This window comes from Notamacropus eugenii, chromosome 7, assembly GCF_028372415.1.
Source record: "Notamacropus eugenii isolate mMacEug1 chromosome 7, mMacEug1.pri_v2, whole genome shotgun sequence".
Taxonomy (NCBI): Eukaryota; Metazoa; Chordata; class Mammalia; order Diprotodontia; family Macropodidae; genus Notamacropus; species Notamacropus eugenii.
In genome coordinates, this window is record NC_092878.1 from 2,739,304 (window position 1) to 2,759,312 (window position 20,009).

Sequence of the window (20,009 nt, forward strand, 5' to 3'; positions counted from 1 at the left end):
GAATCCCAAAGGCATCTGTGTGTCTGCTTAATGCCCTTTCCATTTGTTTCACATCCCCATGGTGCTGCTACAACCAGCCAGTCAATCCATGAGCATTTAATAAATGCCTACTGTGTGCCAGGCACTGTGCTGAGCGTTTGGAGAAAAATGTAACGGTTCTTGTCCCCAAGGAGTTTACATTTTATCAGAGGATTCAGCATATACACAAATAAATACAAGGCAGTTTTGGGAGGAAGGACACTAGCAACTGGGGATGGTGGTGGTAGTGATAAGGAAAACTTTATGTAAAAGGTGAAACTTGAACCGATTCTTATAGAAAACCAGGGTTTTCCACCAGTGGAGGTGGAGGGGGGGCGTGCATTCTAGGCATGAGTATCCACTAGCAGTGCAAACTAGTGCAACTAGTAGTATGGTGACATGGGGTATATTATGGCTGGAACAATATATGTCTAGATCATAGAATGTATGGAGAAGTATAATGTATACAAAAGACTGGAAAGGTAGAAATGGGCCAGGTTGTGAATAGCTTTGAAGGTTAATGAGAGGAATTTCTATTTTATCCAGAGGTTCTAAAACATACCATAATGAGGTAGGGAGATGTATAATAAGGCACAGTTCACAAGAAATATACCTTACTAATGTAAAGCAAAAGGATTGCAACTAGGCTGTTATGTTATGTACATAATTAATAATTTCTTTGGTGTGGAAACTCCACATCAGTAGTAGACTTTAACCTGTCTGTAACTTAGAGAATTTCCTAAGGTTCAGAGAGGTTAATTGATTTGCCCGTGGTCACACAGCTTGTATAAGTTTCCCAGGCCTCTCTGACTTCAAGACGCATCTGTTATGCCAAGCTGCCTCTCATGTATACACACATATATCTGTCTCTCTCTGGGTTGGACTGGACAGGATTGTTTCTGTTTTACCAGAGACTTTTCGGGGACATGAAAGGTTTCAGATGACTTTGGAATTGATGGAGGAAAAATGCTCTTTGGATTTTGCTTAGGAAGAGTTAACAGAGTCCCTATCCAGTCCTTGCACTGTACTGTGGAAGAAACCTGGACTGCAGTGCTCCTCTGACATCCTTTGCATGTTCTCTCCCAGGTGGTCCACTGGCAGAGTCCCCATATGCATGCCTACTTCCCAGCTCTGACCTCCTGGCCGTCTTTGTTAGGAGACATGTTAGCAGATGCTATTAACTGCTTAGGATTCACCTGGGTAAGTAGCAGAAGCAGGGAGAAAGCTGGTATTAGAAGGGGGAACATGAACAGGAATCATGGCTGTTCCATCAGACTAGTGGCCGATTTTCCTGTTTCCTTTCTCTGACGATGGCCACAAAGAATGTCTTATGAGAGAGCATTGTAATCCTTTCTGCTATGGAGAAGCATCGTCATTCTACCACCCCCAACTTGTCACTTGTCATCATACCAAAATGTGTCCTGATATCCCTTGAACTTATCTATATTATCTTTCTTACAAGGGTTCTTAACCCGGAGGTCCACAGTCTGTGGATAAATTTCAAGGAGTTATATGGATGGGAGAAAAATGACAGCTTTATTTTAAATATAATTGCTTTGCCTTGTAATCCTATGTATTTTATTTTATGCATTTTAGAAGAAGGGGTTCATAATTTTAAAAAGGGTTCAGAACCCCTTCTGTAAGATGAGTAATAACATATTTTTCTACCTCCTGAATATATTGATACTTTATTTTACATCCTAAAAGTTTCAAGCTTTAAGCTTTGGTTACACATACCCACTACTCTGCAGTTCTGCTGTTATGGGATTGGCTGGGAAAGTGCATGTTTATCTAAATCATCCTCAGGCATATTCTCTGTAGGCAGGCCAGATGGAATTGGTGACCCCTGGCTAGCATGGCTAAGCAATTAGCTGTCTTCTAACCAAGAGATAATCAGTTGCCAGGAAGCTCCCTTCTCCCTTTCCCTTTGCATGCCTGAGAGCAGAAGGGTGGAAGGTGGGAGAAAGCCTGGGGGCTGACCTGTCACTTACCCATCTCTTACTCACAGAGATCTCAGCTTCCCACTGGTAAAGGAGGGGAGTTTGATTAGGGGTTATGCAGAGTTGCAGCTTGTTTCAAGGGATAGGGATGGGTGGGTGGGAATATTCCTTGCAGGTTGGATAGAAGTTCTGACTTTTCTTTTTTCTTTCAGGCCTCCAGCCCAGCCTGCACTGAGCTCGAGATGAATGTCATGGATTGGCTGGCGAAAATGTTGGGCCTCCCTGAACACTTCTTACACCACCACCCAAGTAGCCAGGGAGGAGGTGTCTTACAGGTGCCAAAGACGATGCTGTGCTTTTGTATCTGGGATTTGAAAAATGCTGATTTAGGAAAAGAATGATGAATCTGCCTTCCTAGCTGTCTACAACAATGTCCCGTCTGCCCCCCTCACTATAATATGTCCTTTTTTATTTTCCTTTTCCTAACTTCTTTCCCTTTCCTTCTTCCTCTTCCTATATCCCCCTTTTTTCCTTCTCCTTTCCCCTTCATCCTCTTTCCCTTTCATCCTTTCCTTTTCTTTTCCTTTCATCCTACCCTTTTCTCTTTCATATTTCTCCTTCCCCCTCTTCTCTCTTCTTGTTGCTTTCCTGCCCTCTCCTTTATCCCTGTCTCCTTTTCTTTTCCCTATCTTCTTTCCTTAAAAGAAAATCCATAAATCATCCTATTACTACAATCATTCCAATCTAGACTTTTTAGTTTATGAACCTCACTTCCTCTATTTCCCTTCCTCACCTCCCCCAAACCACACACAGACACAAACCCCTTCCTGCCCATATGGTGAGACTGGATAAGGGAAGATGGCAGATTAAGTGACTTAGAAAACTGAATTCACAGCTTCTAGAAAGCTGGAGAGAAGCGAGAAAGGAGCAAGAGAAGCTTGTAGCCTTTCTGTTCTTTGCCTGTGTTGCTATCTCCTAAGATCCACTGAGCCAAAGTTGCTTAAATGGTTCAGTTTGTTCTAAAATTTACTAAAAAATAATGGAGCTAGAGCCTGGGTATTAAACTGCTGATGTGGGAAGTATCCAGAGATACAACAACCCTTTTAAGACACCAGGATAAAAATCAGTGTTTTGACACAGTTCAGCTGGAGAGAATCCGAATCTGGCCCTGTTGTCCTCCCCAAGTCTGAATGCCTACATGTTTTGTGGGACATGAGGCAACGCAGAGCGTTCACTTGAGGACTTTAAGAAACAGCTCTGAAAATGAACATTGAATGAGGAAATATATGAGAACTGAGAATGAAATGTAAGGAGATGTTCCCTTAGTATGGGAATTCACTTCTTTGCATAGTTTAATCCTTCCTGATTAGCTAACATATGCTTTGACCTGAGAAGGAGAGAAGATATCCATTTTACAGATGGAGAGATGGAGCCCTTGAGAGGGGGAGTGAATCATGAGACAGGTCATTAGCTGAGCTGGGGTGAAGGACTTTCCTGCTTCCCTTGCAGCTCTATGCTGTGTCTTTTTTATTTTTCATATGTTTCCATGTGCTTCTTCGCGCCTCTTGTTCTCCCTCTACCCCTTTGCTGCCCTCTCCCCCTGCCACTGGAAACTTAATCATTACTTTCCAGGGCACGGTTGTTCTCCTCTCATCTTCTACGCCTTTCAAAACGATCCCTTTGGCATTGCGATTTTTCCTTTGTGTATTTAGCAAATTAGTAAGAGGGATATCCAGGTTCAGCATGTTCTTGGTATCCTGTGGATGTGGGACAAATAGGAAAAAATGACCGAGATTGGAGAATGATGTGAGGAAATGAGGAACTGCCTGAGGCAGAGACTGTGCTCTTTCTTGGGGATAGTTGTAGAAAACAACAAACTAAAAAAAATTCTGAAATATTTGGAAGGGGAGGAAAAAAGGGACTGCCAGCGATGACCTATCTTCCTTCACAGAGTACGGTCAGCGAATCCACCTTGGTAGCTTTGCTAGCAGCCAGAAAAAACAAAATCCTGGACATGAAAGTGTCTGAGCCAGATGTGGACGAATCTGCCCTGAACTCTCGGCTTGTTGCTTACGCCTCAGACCAGGTGAGAGCTCTTATACTGAGAGAGGTAACTAGCATGAAGTGAATGGGACTTGGAAAAATAACTTTTCTTTTTGACTATTATGAATGTGACAAATATCCACAAACACAGATATTTTGATATACAAAAGAATACCAAGGAATGAGGATTGTACATGAAACTTTGTATCCATTAGATTCAGCTTTTTAAAAAAGTATATATTAAATTTAACCTGGTAGCACTAACGTTGCCTTGCTTGTCTTTATCCACTTCTGAATTTTCCTCTTTCTTCTCTGTATTTTAAAAATGTTTATTAAGTTTTTCTTTAATCACTGTCACTCCCCTCTTCTTTCCTCCGTAATCCTTTTCCCCTGACAAAAAAAATGAAAAGAAAAGCCTTCCCTCAAAACAAATGCCTACAGTCAAGCAAAATAAATGCACGTGCTGGTCATGTCTGAAGATGGATGTCTAATTCTGCACCTCCCATCCATCATCTGTCTGATTTAAAGTCAGTCTTCCTCAGCAGTTGCTAGGCAAGTCACTTAATCTCAGTTGCCCCAAAAACAAATAAGCAAAAAAAAACCCCATACAAAACGAGTCTTGTGGAGCCTTAGTTGGTCATTGTACTGATCAAGGGTTGTGGGCCTTACAGAGTTGTTTTCCTTCACAGTGTTGTAGTCTTTGTAATAAATGATTCTGGTTCTGCTTATTTCACTCCCTATAATTCATATAAATCTTCCCTGGTTTCTCTGAATCTGTCACACTGTCATTGGTCACTTTTTGTCATATGACACAGTAATATTCTATTTTATTCATATTCTATATTTGCTCAGCCATTCCCCAGTAGATGGGCACACCCTTAGTTTCTAGTTCTTTGCTACAACAGAAAATGTTCTTATATATATCTTGAATATGAATCTTTTCCTTCTTTTTCTGACATCATTGGGGTATAGGCCCCAATGGCATTGTTGGCTTTGCTTTTGGGAGCCCACATCTGGAGGAGAGAATGGATCCTTCCTTCCCACCATGACTGTCATCTTTATACTTTGCCTCATGGTCTTCTCTTGACTTACACCGAGACTTTTAGGGCAGGGGTCAGCAAACTATGGTCTGAGGGTCAATTCTGGTCAGTTGTCTGTTTTTGTTGTGAGCTGAGAATGGTTTTTACATTTTAAAATATGTATTAAAACAACCAGCAAGATTTGGATTGGGCCATAGCTGGTTGTCTTTGCTCTAGAGTCCTTGTCATACCCTTTCTATGAAAAACCTCCATGGAGGATGAAGACTAGACTCTCAGATGTTGGCCTTTCTTGTCTCCTGGTTTGCTTATACGTAGAATTTGCCAATTCCTGTTCCTCCTCTCTTCCTCTGCCCTACTCCACCCTTCATCACTCATCCTGTACTCAACTGAATTTGTCCCAGGCACAGAAATTCCAAGTTATCATTCTGGCTCCAGATGAATTTTTAAGCCAATATTTGACATTCCCAAGATTCTGTGTTCTGAACTGGCATTTAATTCCCTTTAAAACCTGCCTCAGACGTTTCTTAGTGTGACTCTGTACTAGTCACTTGACCTCCTTGTGTCTCAATTTCCTCACCTGTAAAATGGGGATAATAGCACCTACCTTACAGAGTTGCTGTGAGGATCAAGTGAGTTAACATATGTGAAGTGTTTGGCAAACCTTAAAGGACTACGTGTATGTGTTATTGTACAACTCTGCTGTGAGCTGGTCCCAGGAAAGTCCCTAATTTAGAGTTGGTTCAAATCCACTTAATGCTTGTAAGACCTTAAACTCTCTCAGCCCATTTCCTTGTTTATAAAGTGGGTATAATAGTAGTTGAAAGTTACCTCGGAGTGTGTGATGTGACGCTCACATGAGCTAAAGTATGTAAAGTCCTTTGCAGAAATCCATGGAGCCACTTTACATATAACCAAATATGTTGAATATATAAATATGTAAAGAAAGTACATACAACATGTAAAGTAGTCCAGTGGAAAGGAGTGGCTATGGAGTCATTCAAATCCTTCATCTGCAGCTTTATAGCTGTGTGACCTCAGACAGGTCATTTAACCTTCCTGGACTCTCTGTTTCCTCATTTACAAAATGGGGTGTGGTGGGGTTTGGATGAAATGGGCTCTAAGGTCCCCTCCAACTCTAAATCTGTGATCTTACGTAAATGCCAAGTTTCAGGAGTTCGTGTTATTCCCCCTCTGTTTAGGCCCATTCCTCAGTTGAAAAGGCTGGTCTGATTTCGCTTGTGAAGATGAAATTCCTACCCGTGGATAAAAATTTCTCTCTCCGTGGTGAAACTCTTGAGAAAGCTATTAAAGAGGATAGAAAACGGGGCCTGGTGCCGATTTTTGTAAGTGGGAACGAATGGATGTACTTCGTGAGAATGAAAGGGAAATACTTTGATTGATTTTGAATGAAAGGAAATGAATGTGGGGAAGGGGCTTTGGTTGAGAGAACGTAGGTGATTTGCTAAAAAAAGGAATGGAAATGATATTTGAGTCTCATGGGTGATGCTAGAGTAGCCGGTAGATTAATATTTGTGGGTAGAGCTTCATTTTAAAAAAATCAGATTCATACGTTGAGCTCCCCTACCCCGGTAACCTAACTTTGTTTTCTTTTCAGGTGTGTGCTACCTTAGGGACCACTGGTGTCTGTGCATTTGACTGCTTGGCAGAGCTGGGGCCTATTTGTAAGTATATGTCCTGTCTGGCTAAGACAATTTATCCAATGATTTTCTACATTTGTTAACCAGTTGGAGGTCACCTTGGATTCCTTGAGGCTGTGCTAGCGGAGTACTAGATCTAAAAGATCTTACCAAGCTGGGAAGACTTTGAGTATGGCCCTGGTGACACATTGTATGGATGTTGTCCAAGGCCCAGCTTACTTAAATTCAGAGAGACATTACTGGTATTTATTTATTTTGAATGGGGTGGGGGTGGGGAGGAGAGGAGTTATAGCAATTCACCAAGACTATGGATTTAAGTCTGGAGGGGTTGTGGTCTCAACTCGTGAGGGGAGTTACACACACCAACAAAATTACAGCCCTCTGAAATATAGTCAGTGCGGAACTGCTTTACTCCTCCCTGTCCTTGACCAGCCAAGACCTGTTTAACATGGGGCAGAAGGATCACAGAGGGTAGCTAAACTAGCCAGTATTGTTGTTCTCTCAGTGAATATTGCTGAAAGGAACGAAATTTTAGCTTTGTCCTACCTTGTTCCCTTCTCAGGGACTTCTGTGCCTCCACCTGAGTGAGCCCAACCCCAGTGGTTAAGGTATATGGGGCCTCCAGTGAATAAATCTTCATTTGAAGCCAATTCGAGAGGAAGGTAGAGGTGGAAGGGAGAACGGAAAGGAGCAAAGTGAGAGGAACTCCAAATGTCACTGTTTGGACTTCAGAATTTGATTGTCTGAGAGAAGGCTAACTAACATTTCTCCTGTGCTTTAAGTTAGGGTCCACTCGATGTGTTAACCCTCTGCTCCCTGGAATGGAGGAACAGATCATCGCAATAATAAAAATCATATTGACATGATATTTTAAAGCACTTTCCTACCAACAATGGTTTGAGTTGGGTAGGCATTGCCAGGGAGGTCCTAACCCAGGCCAGGAGGCTCCCTGACCATGCTTAAAGGTGTCTTTCCCCAGTGAGATGGTTTATGGGTTATTTCAAATGAAGAAGTAAGGAAGTAGGCTGTCTTCTCCCTGGGATTCAAGCAGGGATGATTTCAAGTTCTTCTTGAAAGAAGAAAAAGGAGGGCATCATGTCTCCTCTACCCTACTGCCACCCTTCTCTTTATTTTTCTGGCTTCAGACCCAAATTGAAAATGTCTTAGTCAACACATATGTTGGGCTCCACTTTCCACTTTGGACCATGATCAAATTTCAGCCAAGTCCAAACCTCAGAAGAGAGAAATCCTTAAACTCCTCTGTGAAACCAGGACTCTGATGACTTCCAAGATCCCAAATCGAAATCTATGACCCTGTCTCCCTCTGCCCCAGTGAACTGAAGACACTAGGCACTCAGGCTTCTTTCTAGGATGATGCTCCTATTCCAAGCTCAGAGCAAAAAATTGCCATTTTTTTAATCTCTCTCCATAGGTAATTTCATTACTGTCTTGTCCTGAGCCCTGCGCTGTGTGCTCCCTTTTAATTCAGATGGTTGAGCTGAAGTTAGAAACAGATCATATTGATAGTAGCATTACCCATAATTACCCATGATAACTTATTTCAAGAATTTTTGGAGTCACATAAGTTTTTGCTTCAACAGGTGCTAGTGAGGGCCTATGGCTCCATGTTGACGCTGCATATGCAGGAACTGCTTTCCTCTGCCCTGAATTCCGAGTGTTTTTGAAGGGTGTTGAGTACGCAGATTCGTTCACTTTCAATCCTTCCAAGTGGATGATGGTTCACTTTGACTGTACTGGTTTCTGGTGAGTGCAGCTTGCCAAGCCCCGTAGGCAGCATCATTATTTGCCTCTGAAGAGGCCTCAGCCAGCAATGGCCATTTTTACTACCTACAGGGTCAAAGACAAGTACAAGTTGCAGCAGACCTTCAGTGTGAATCCCGTCTACCTCAGGCACGCCAACTCTGGAGCAGCCACGGACTTTATGGTAAGAATTCTAGAGCCACAAGCAACCTCAGAGATCTAGTTCAACTGTCATTTTCTCCATGAGGGAACTTAGACCCTGCATGTGGATTGTGTTTCTAGACATTCGTTCACTCAGTAACATACACTTGCCCACACTGAACTGGCAAATTGGGAGTATTTTCAACGTGCTCCTTCTTACATATAATTTGTGTATTTATTTTAAAATATTAGGTTATACTTGCCTTCAATCCCACAACTAACAACTCTAAATCTATGATTCTATCACCCTCTGCTCTAGTGAGTTAATGAAAGTGGGCACTCAGGCTTCCTTCTAGGATGAAGCTCCTATTCCCAGATCAGGGCAAAATACAGCTGTTTTCTTTACCTTTTACCATAGGTGCTTTCATTAATGTCCTGAGCTCCTTTTTAAACTCAGATGGTTGAACTGAAGTAGATCAATATGGACAGGCTCAGAGTTGCATCTTTATGTCAATGGTCCAATGAGTTTGCTTCCCTGGGACCACAGAGTGTATCTTATCACCCTAAGATTGATGCTGAGTATTCTGACATCAAAAAAACCCCATTACTCACCATGGGACTATGGCACTATGGCAGTAATGAATTGCAGGCACCATAGCTAAGCCTTTGGGGGATGATTTGTACCCATAAAAGAGTGTCACAGGCCAGTGACCTTTGGTGTAAGAGTGCTTGTGTTTCACAAGGGGTATAGAAAACCCCATAACAACTCAAACCAAAGAAGAGCTAGACCTGGAATAGCCTTGGTAAAACCATCTGTTCATCCATGCTCCAGGCTCCAAGATTTGTTTGTAGAACCATCCTGTTGAATCAGCATGGGCTAATTTCAGGTTAAAAACAACAAATTTGTCATGCTGGTCAGAGTTCTAACTAGCAATGTTGGTGCCAAGGACAGTCAGCTTGAAATGACACTTAGGGTAAACAGCACTGTACCTGCTCTCTGAGTAGTTTTATAGTTTATGGTATCAGAATAATGTAAAAAATAAATTCAGCTGAGCAGGAGAGGAAGTTCAGGACCCTGACTCATGGAAGGAAAACAGAGGCCAGTGTCCCTGCTTCTCTGTTGGGAGATACCCCAGGCAGAACTACAACTAGAATTTTTTTTAAACCAGAAGCAAAAATGGTTATATGGGCAAGGGAACTTAGAGGTTATTGAGTCCAGTCTCATCATTTAATAGGTGAGAAGACTCAGGAACATAGAACATTAGTAACTTAATCAAAGTAGTAAGTTGTGTAGATAGAATTTGAACTTAGGTTCTCTGTGTCCAACTCAATTATCTTTTCCCTTGTACCATGTTCTAGATTACCACAGAGGAGGGAGTAGGGGAAGTCCATTTCTCCATGTCAGTGCCTTTTATAAAGCCCCTAGCTGCCCTTTTTAAAGTTATACATCCCACCCTACAACTTCACCAGGTTGGTATGAGGAAGATTGTCACCTCTAGGAGAGCAGTGTAGGGTCAGGTCAGGGGCTGAGGGGAGGAAGTCACCATTTAGTAGCTTCCTATTTTAAGTAATTTTTCTTGTTATCCAGCATGTAACACTGGATAAATTCTGCCTTGGAGTCAGGAGGACCTGGGCTCAGACATGTATTGATTATGTGAACCTGAGCAGACCAGGCAATTTTCTAAGACTGCAATGCAGAGTAGGTACCAATATGCATTGACAGAGGGAGTTTTTTCATTGGAAATTCCCTATGCCAGTTAAACTACCCATGGGGTCCTCTCAAATTAGGTGCTAGCTTTATTAGTTTCCATGCTACTGAAAGATCAAAGATGATATCTCAGTATACAACTAACACACTTGCAAGTTGCAGAATCTTTAAAAATAAATGTTTATTTTAATGTCCTGGGAAAAAGCTCCACTCAATTTGCCCTAGTTACAGTTCGGATGCTCTTGGAGCAGAGCCTATTGTGAAGAAAGCAAAGTCAACATCCTTTATATCTCTATGGCTGTTAAATTAAAGCAGCACAGCAAACTGTACCCATTTGGAAATTGGAATGTTCGCTTCATCCCTGTACAAACGAGATTTAAGAATCAATTTTACTTGTTAGAAAAGGCTAGCCTTTTGGATTAGTCTCGTTCTCTGTCTCCCTCTACTGGCTTGCCCCTGGATAGAGAATTTATGGTGTCTGAATTTTCCTTAGAACCCCAATATTGACTGCCCTTGATAAGCGCATTCTAAATCAAAGCAGAGATGTCATAACCACTTGCCTGTTAGGAAATAAGGAGCCAGGGACAAAGGTGAGAAAACTGGGATAGGATTGGGTAATTATATTTGCAGACTTCCACTGCTATTTGACAATACAAATATTTTCTTGGAAGCAATGGGGATCAGATGAGGGACAGATGGATGCTAGTTGGAGGGTGCTTCCTGGGAACCATTGATCCAGCTATAGCTGCTTTGTTACTTATCAAAGGATCTGCAAATGTTTTCGAGGCCTTTGACCCATTTGGTTTGCTGTATCTTCCCTGTTAAATGACCTGTTAGGTTAGAGGGACTACCCTTGAACTTTCAGCTATGTTGATTTTGGCCATCGTAAGGACAGTTTGCTGTGTTATTAGTAAACTCTAAGACAAACTAAAGCACAGAAGGCTAAAGTCCTAAGGATCTGGAAGCCTTAAGAAAAGTTAACTTCAAAGAGAGACCAAAGGGAAAATCATTGTGGGGAATGGGTTGAGTAATCCGTCAGTCAGCATTTGTTATCTAGTCACATCAGACTCTTTGTGAATCTATGGGGTTTTCTTGGCAAAGATACTGGAGTGGTTTGCCATTGTCTTCTCTAGATCATTTTACAGATGAGGAAACTGAGGCAGATAAAGTTAAATGACTTGCCCAGGGTCACACAGCTAGTAAGTGTCTAAGACTGAATTTGAACTCAGATTTTCCTGACTCCAGGCCACTGCCATCTAGCTGCCCAGTCAGCATTTGTTAAGCGCCTGTTGTGTGCCAAGCAATGTGCTAGGTGCTAGGGATTGCAAAGAAATGACACTATTCCTGTTCTTGAGGAGCAGAGTTCTTTGATGACAAGCCCAGACACAGAGATTTAAATATCATTATTTGATCTTGGAGGCAGCATGGCACAACGGATGGCCTCAGAGTCAGGAGGAGCTGGGTTCAGGTATTGCTTCCATTATACGCTAGTGCCTCTGAGCAAGTTACTTCATCTCAGTCCCCAGGCAGCTCTCTGAGGTGGTAAATCGCAGAGAAGGTGCCCTTCTGCCTTGGTAGAGGGTTTCCTCATCTGGAAGTTCCCGGTATCAGTTAAACAACAGGTCCAATCTCAAGTTTGTTGTTTTGTATTCGGCCTTTTTTTAGTCACGTTTGACTCTTTGTGGCCGCATTTGAGGTTTTCTTGGCAAAGACCCTGGAGTGGTTTATCATTCCCTTCTCAAGCTCATTTTACAGATGAGGAAACTGAGGCAAACAGAGTGAAGTGCCCAGGTCACACAGCTAGGAAGTGTCTGAGGCCAGATTTGAACTCAGGAAGGCACAGTGCTCTAGCCACTGTGCCACCCAGCTGCCCCATTTAATGTAGCCCAATTTCATCTTGTATTTGTATAATACTTTGTACTTTTCAACATATTTTCCCCCACATATATCATCTTACATAAGAAAATATTAGACTATGGCTTTTGAGCTTCATTCCCTTAGGGACTTTGAGGGACTCTGAGAGGTGAATGAAAGCCCCCAAAGCCCCACCAATCCAGAGGCTCTTAGAAAATAACAGGACGGGGCCTTAAAATGACATTCAGAGAAGTCTCAGTGACTGTCTCCACCTGGCTCCTAGGGCCCAACTTGCACTGGCCATGAGGGATTCAGTCCCACAGTGCTCTGGGAGAGGTTGTTTGGGTTCATTTTGTGGATGGCTAAGCCTCCTCCTCCTCCCTGGAGGCAGCAGCCTCCGGTGTCATGGTGATAGTGAATGCCCCAGGAAGGCAGCTGATGCCAGGGTGTGGCCGCCTTTGTTTCTGACCTGGGGGCTTGTTCTTTTCTTTTCAGCACTGGCAGATTCCTCTTAGCCGGCGATTTCGTTCTATCAAACTCTGGTTTGTGATCCGTTCCTTTGGGGTGAAGAATCTCCAAGCCCACGTCAGACATGTATGTCGGTCATAAATGATGCTCTATGTTGCATTACTTTCTAACATGGAAATAAATCAGAAATTGACTGTAGGTCAACCTGACCAGGAAAACTAAAGTAGCTGAACCAGAAGGCGTGTCGGAAGACTGCTGAGATGTGTTTTTTCAATGTAGCCCTCTCTCTGTCTCTTTTTCTCCTCTCTCCTCTCCTCTTTTCTTTCTCTCTCCCTCTTTTAGTTTGGAAACACAGTATTCAAATGAACCATATCCCCAACAATTTTATAATTAAGTTTTTTTTTCAAATTAAGGAAACAATGACAAAATTAAAATGTAAAATGTAGGCTGTTTTCTGTAGTTTAGAAATTCCAGCATTATGGCATGGACGGAAATTTCTGTATCACTTTTCATGAGATCTCCTAGTGTGGGAACTCCCAAGTCAACTCAGTAAGCATTTATGAAGCTCTTACTATGTGCCAGACACTGTGCTCAGCCCTGGAGATACAAATGAAAGCAAAAAGAGAGGTAGATCTTTCATTGGTGCAGATCCACTCCCTATGGTTTAGAAAGTCCCAGGATGTTCATTGAGTTCCAGAGAGGTTGAGTCCTGGGTCTTGTAGTGTGTGTCAGAGGGAGGATTCCTGACTCCAGATCTAGTCTCCTAAGTACACCAGATTTCCTCTCATGTTGTTTGTTCTTCAGTGTATTAAAAGAGCTAAGATTTCATCCATGCCAGTATGATCCTGCCATGATGCAGATGCGCCTTTCTGTGTCTCAGGAGATAATCTTTATCAGTTGCTATAGGCAATATTCCAACAGTGAGCCTCTCTAATCTTAGCTAGATTGGTTCTTGGAAAGCGAAGAGTAGGCTTGTACTCAAAGATTTTCCAACCTGGAAGGACCCTTCGGAGGTTGAGTACCACTGGCATACCTTTCATTCACCTAGGCTCACTTGTATGGCAGCATGTGGCATCAGAATAGAATTTTAGTTTGTTTACACAGTCCTTTAGAATGTTTGGTCTTGTGGTTTTTTGGGTTTTTTTTGCTTTTTCTTGTTGATAAAATTTTCAAAGGGCATTGACATTTAGAAAAATGACAGTTGTACTTGGGGTACCAAAAAAATTGCTGTCTTGTACCTTCCATACCTAATCAAATTAGGGGAAACTCAGTACTGAAAATTAAAGGAAGCATTCTGTCACCCAGACTTCTGGTGAGTGTTGTGGACAAATTGTTTCCATACCCAGCGCCAAGTTGCCTCTTGTCACAGACTCTCCTGAGGGCTGTTCCCATCTGCCCATCTGCGCCTTATTGACCACCAAACAAAGGCCACATGGTGTCTGGGTTGGGTTGGTTTGTTGCAAGAGACAGGGAGTAAGAGGCTGGGAGGAGGGGAACTGAGTTTGGATAATGTGATAATAGAATTAAACCTGTGGCTCTGGGAATCCGAAGGTTATGGGCCATGCTTGTTATACAACTGTCCCAGATACGCTTCCCTTCCAGCTCTGGATTTGTGGTCCTATGATCCTATGACCTGCCAAGTCTGAAATAATATTTGTACCCTGCAGTATTGTTTGCACTTTTGCACAAGACTCTATTGTAAAAGTACCTGTTGGTAAATGCAGGAGGTATTTAATTTCCTTCTCACTGTATTCTCCTGCACCAGTCCTCCCGCCTCCACAACAAAACAAAACAACCTACCACAAACCCTTCAAATGGTAGCAGTTGCTAGTTTTACAGGTTAGTGATTTAGAATGGAAAGCCACCTTGCTAAGGGATACTCCCATCAATCTGTAGGCTAAATGTTCTGGGTTCTTTTTTTCCTTATTGTAGTAGCAGCAGATGGGAGGAGACAGACTATGTGCAGAGCTTCTAGTCTGTCTGGATCATGTGTCAGATGCAGGGTAAGAGGGGAGGTAAGGGAGGTGATGGGGTGGTGGGTAGCTGAGAATCAGGAAAGCCTGGTGGACTTGGATTAAGGAAGTTGTTCAGTCTTTCAGTTTTTGTATCTGACTCTTTGTGACCCCATTTGGGGTTTTCTTGGCAAAGATACTGGAGTAGTTTGTCATTTCCTTCTCCATCTCATTTTACAGATGAGGAAACTGAGGCAAACAGGGTTAAGTGACTTGCCCAGGATCACAGATTTGAACTCCAGTCCTCCTGACTTCAGGCCTGGCTTTCTATCCTCTATACCACCTAACCATTCCTTAGATTCAGGAAGACTTTAGATCAAATCTTGCCTCCCACACTTACTAGCTGTCGCTTAATAACCCTTGGCTTCATTTTCCTTGTCTCTAAAATGAAGGGGGTGGATTCAATGCTCTCTAAGATCCCTTCCAGCTTTAAATCTATAATCCTATAATATTGATAGCTCAGGTGGGAAATACCCATATCAACATGTACATCTTGATTCATTTCCCTAAATCACTGCTTTCATAAAGTCAGTATCACTTCAAGTTCAAACTCCTCCACCAGACATTCAAGGCCTTTCATCAAACTGCCCATTCTCTTTATCATTTCATCCCAACCCCTTTTCCTAAAGCCAGGCCTGCCCCGTAATGATTCCCTGTGTAACTCCTGTCCCAAAGCCCCTTGGTATGAAACTCCCTCTTTATTGGTAGAGATGAATGTTCTGATCTGTAGGGGCCTTCCTGGGCATACCAACAAGCTTTGGAACAAGGGTTACATCAGAACAGGCAGCGTGCCCTTACTCATGCTGTTTCTCCTACCCAGCATGATCTCTCTCCATGCCTTTATGGATCCAAATTTTACCCGTCTGTCGGGTCCACCCTCTGTATTAGTGTCCCCCGACTGTTCAATCCTTCTCTCAACTCCTGTTATCCTTAGCTAAGATCACACAGCTGACTACTTAAATGTTTCAAGGTCCCTGCTAGATCTATTTCTGCAAGAGGGCAGGACTGGGATGAATGCTTGTTTTTTATCCTGAGCAGGACAGAATGTATGTTTTATGGGAGGAGCAGGGAGGAAGGGTCCTCAATAAATACTTAGTCGTAGATCAACATTTCATTGTTTTACTTTGTGTCATTCAGTCAGTCAATAAGCTTTTGTTCAGTACCTACTATGTGCCAGGCACTGTTCTAAGTGTGGCAGATACAAGGGTTTGGGGGCAAGGGGAGAGGAAGGAGGATAAGACTGTACCGTACCCGTTCACCTTCAGGATTCTTGCCAAGGCTATTATCTCTTAGCTGTACTCAAAGTAAAAATATCACAGATTTCAAGCTAGAAAGGACCTCAGATTTAGGCTTTCCTGATTCTCAGCTACCCACCACCCCATCACCTCCCCTACCTGCCCTTTTACCCTATATCTGACATATAATCCGGACAGACTAGAAGCTCTGCACACAGTCTGTCTCCTCCCATCTGCTGCTACTACAATGAGGAAAAGAAGACCCCAGAACATTTAGCCTACAGATTGATGGGAGTATCCCTTAGCAAGGTGGCTTTCCATTCTAAATCACTAACCTGTAAAACTAGCAACTGCTACCATTTGAAGGGTTTGTGGTAGGTTGTTTTGTTTTGTTGTGGAGGTGGGGGGAGTGGTGCAGGAGAATACAGTGAGAAGGAAATTAAATAACTCAGGTTAGAGTAAGAAAGGTGTTCGTTCCTGCATTTATTAATGGGTACTTTTACAATAGAGTCTTGTGCAAAAACAAAAATAATGTTGCTGGGTACAAATATTATTTCAGAATTGGCAGATGCATATGATCATGGGAGCATAAATCCAGAGCTGGAAGGGAAGTCTGTCTGAGAGAGCTGTGTAACAGTTACAGTCTTGGTACTAACAGAACTCTAAATGATGCGGAGAGGGAGACTTGGGGAGAATCTACATCGTCAAGGATATAGTCCAAAGACAGTTCTGAATTATTTGAAGAGGCACCTTAATGATTCCTTATCCATATTTTGAAATAGCTCATGCAGAAAGTTAACAATGATTTGGCTGTCACAAGCTAGGAGAAGAAGCAGAGGAACTTGGTCTGCATCCTGACCCTACTAGTAACTTAACTGTATGACCTTGATACAGGCATATAACCTCTTGCAGGCTCAGTTTCCTTAAATGTTAAATGAAGAGGTTGGTTGAATGGACCTCAGTGAGGTCCTTTTCAGCTCTAAATCTATGTTTCTATGAATCCTAGGGTGTGAAACAACTGAAAACAATGTGTTAGAAATCCACTTCTCTTGTCAGAGAAGCTTCTAAAGATTAGAAAACAGGCTGTTATGGGATGACGATGGGGTAGAGAGAAAAAGAAATCCATGGTGAAGTTTGCTGCAGACTTACTTCACCAGTAGTATATGCTGTGAACCTCTAAAACAGGAGTTTTTCATTTTGTGTGTGTGGAAGTCTCCTGAAGCCTACGGATCCCTTCTCAGAATAATGTTTTATTGCCTGCATTCTTAATTGAGGAAATGCTAAATTTCAGCTAGAGGTTCGGGATACACAGCACATGCATATGTATACATACATACATACATACATACATATATGTGTGTGTGTCTATGAACTTAGATGGGAAAAAAATTACATCTTTATTTATACTAACCTCTAACTGAAATAAAGTTTTTTATTCATTCCTTTAAAAGCATTATTCTGAGAAGGGATTCATGGGCTGTAGCAGATTGCTGAAGGGATCCATGACATAGAAAAGGGTGAGATTCCCTGTGCTAAAGCATTATACTAAATTCTAGGGCTGGGTAAGTGGATGGATGAGGGTGTTAAATTGAGTATGTTATAGCATAATAGGTAAGAGGATATCTAGCCCGTACATGCATGAAAAAGACGTAAGAACACACAAAACTGCAACTGTATTGTCCAAGGAATCGGAAAAGTATTCCAGGTGCAGAGGGTGGCAGAATTTGGAGGAGAAGGGAGAGATAATAAGAGATTCTGGAGGAAAAGGCTAATGGTCAAGAGTTATGACAAAATGGCAGCCTGGGATGCAGTGTTTGGTGGGGACTTCGTAGGCTTCTGAGGCTGGAAATAGGGTTTGTGTAAGGTGATTTTAATGTACAGGAGGGTGATCAAACTAATAGCTATTACTGTGTGAAAGTTGATGAAGTGTTTTTTTGTTTCCCTGAAATGTTTACCTTGTTTCTGCCCTCTCTGTTTGATATTCCAGGGTACAGAAATGGCCAAATACTTTGAATCTTTGGTCAGAAATGACCCTCTCTTTGAAATTCCTGCCAAAAGACATCTTGGCTTGGTGGTATTTCGCTTAAAGGTAACGTTATCTTTAGTACCCCTCCACTGACCAAATTTATTCCATGTGCCAAAGTGAGGACTGAGGTTCAGTTTTCTGGAAACACAATTACAATTTCACTGGGAATATTTAGAATTATAGATATGAACCTGGTTCAACCTCCACAGTTTATAGTATAGATAGTATTCATCCAAAGTATTCAATAAACAATTGTTAAGCACATACTATATACTAGGCTAAGAGTTACTGATACAAAAAGAGGCAAAAGATAGTCTCTGTCTTTGAAGATCGAACAGTCTAATGGGGGAGACGAATCTTTATTATTTATAGAATTATAAAGGGCAAACGTATATACAAAGCAAGTTATCTACAGGATAAAAGGCAATAATTAAAAGAGGGAAAGCACTGGAATTAAGAGGGGTTAGGAAAGGCTTGCTCTAGAAGGTGAGATTTTAGATGGGACTTAAAGGAAGCCAGGGGAGATAGGTGGTGCAGTAGATAGAACACTGGGTCTGGAGGCCATCTTCCTGAGTTCAAATCTGACCTCTGACATTTACTAGCTGTGTGACCCTGGGCAAGTCACTTAGCCCTGTTTACCTCAGTTTCCTCATCTGTAAAATGAGCTAGAGAAGAAAATGGCAAACCACTCCAGTATCTTTGTCAAGAAAACTCCAAATAGGGTCATGAAGAGTCAGACATGATTGAGAAACGACCAAAGAGAAGAAGTCAAGGAGATCAGGAATTGGAATGGAGGAGAGAGAGCATTCCAGGCATGGAGGCTGGCTAGAGAAAATGCCTGGAGCAGAGAGATGGAGTGTCTTTGAGCATAACAGGGCTTAGGTAAGTTAAATGACGTCCTAGGTCACACAGGTAGTACTCAAGGAAGGATCTGAACCCAGCTCCTCTGGCTCCAGACAGAACTTCTGTTCTTTTCCTGTGCCACATTGCCTTACAAGGGGGTTACAGAACTGTTAGAAGTACCTCTAGGAATGTGTCAGTGCATTAACATAGATTTCATTTTTCTTTATCGCCCAACAGGGTCCTAATTGTCTAACTGAAAGAGTGTTAAAAGAACTTGTTAAATCTGGATACCTTTTCCTCATCCCAGCCATTATCCAGGACAAGTTTATTATCCGCTTTACTGTGACTTCTCAGTTTACCACCAGGGAGGATATACTGCGAGACTGGAACCTCATCCGAGACGCTGCCACCCATATCCTGAGCCAGCACTGCACATCTCAGCCTGCTCCTCAGGATGGGAGTAGCATCCCAGGTACCAGTGGTTTCAGAGCTGTGGTCAATGGCATGCCCCCTCAAGCCCAGGGGAACATGCGAGAAGAGATGGCAGGGTCCAGAAAGATAGTGGCACAGCCTCAGCACGCGGGAGTGAGGCCTGTGAGAAGAGAAGCTAGCCAACCTCTTGACAATCAGGCGGATGCCCTTGATGACTGCTTTTCGGAGGAGGGTCCTGAGATCACCAAGCACAAGTTATCTTCCTTTTTGTTCAGTTACTTGTCTGTTCAGAATAAGAAGAAGACTGTCCGGTCCCTCAGCTGCAACAGTGTGCCAATGGGTGGCTCTCGAGAGCCAGCGGGGCAGCAGCAGCAAGGGCCAGCTGAAGCCCCTGGGAAGAGCGGGGGCTCTGGCCGGGCTAAACTTCTTTCGAGGTTTCCCGAAGAGATGATGCTGCTGAAGAAAAGTGCCTTCAAAAGGCTGATCAAGTTTTACAGCGTCCCCAGCTTCCCTGAGTGCAGCATCCAGTGCGGGATCCAACTGCCTTGCTGCCCCTTGCAAGCCATCGTTTAAACTAGCCAGCACATTGGCATCAGTGCCCTCCAGCCGGGTGGGCAGAGGGAGTAGGAGGGCCCAGGTGAGCTTTTTTAGGCAGTCTCCCCCCAGCTTCTGTGGTTCAGCTTGTGGCATGAGATCGCATGTAGAAATAAACTGTGCTTGTCCCTGAAGTGAAGCAGTTTCTTTTGTGACTTTATCGATTGCTGAAACTGAGCCAAGCCCATGGAAACTCTCATTTTCCAGGCTCTTTTGGGTTTATGTTTCCCTTTCAG

The 20,009-nt window shown here is 42.7% G+C and overlaps 1 protein-coding gene across 1 annotated transcript in view; it reads left to right on the forward strand.

Annotated features, from left to right (window-relative positions):
- Positions 1–19,907, forward strand: part of HDC (histidine decarboxylase) — a 29,018-nt gene extending 9,111 nt beyond the window's left edge. Inside the window, exons 3-12 of the mRNA XM_072622372.1 lie at positions 1,105–1,218; positions 2,171–2,293; positions 3,910–4,044; positions 6,241–6,384; positions 6,657–6,723; positions 8,301–8,463; positions 8,554–8,644; positions 12,659–12,757; positions 17,866–17,967; positions 18,985–19,907. Of these exons, the coding sequence (XP_072478473.1) occupies positions 1,105–1,218; positions 2,171–2,293; positions 3,910–4,044; positions 6,241–6,384; positions 6,657–6,723; positions 8,301–8,463; positions 8,554–8,644; positions 12,659–12,757; positions 17,866–17,967; positions 18,985–19,752 (1,806 nt within the window). The 3' untranslated portion in view covers positions 19,753–19,907. The remainder of the gene's footprint in view (positions 1–1,104; positions 1,219–2,170; positions 2,294–3,909; positions 4,045–6,240; positions 6,385–6,656; positions 6,724–8,300; positions 8,464–8,553; positions 8,645–12,658; positions 12,758–17,865; positions 17,968–18,984) is intronic.
- Positions 19,908–20,009: the final 102 nt, after the last annotated feature.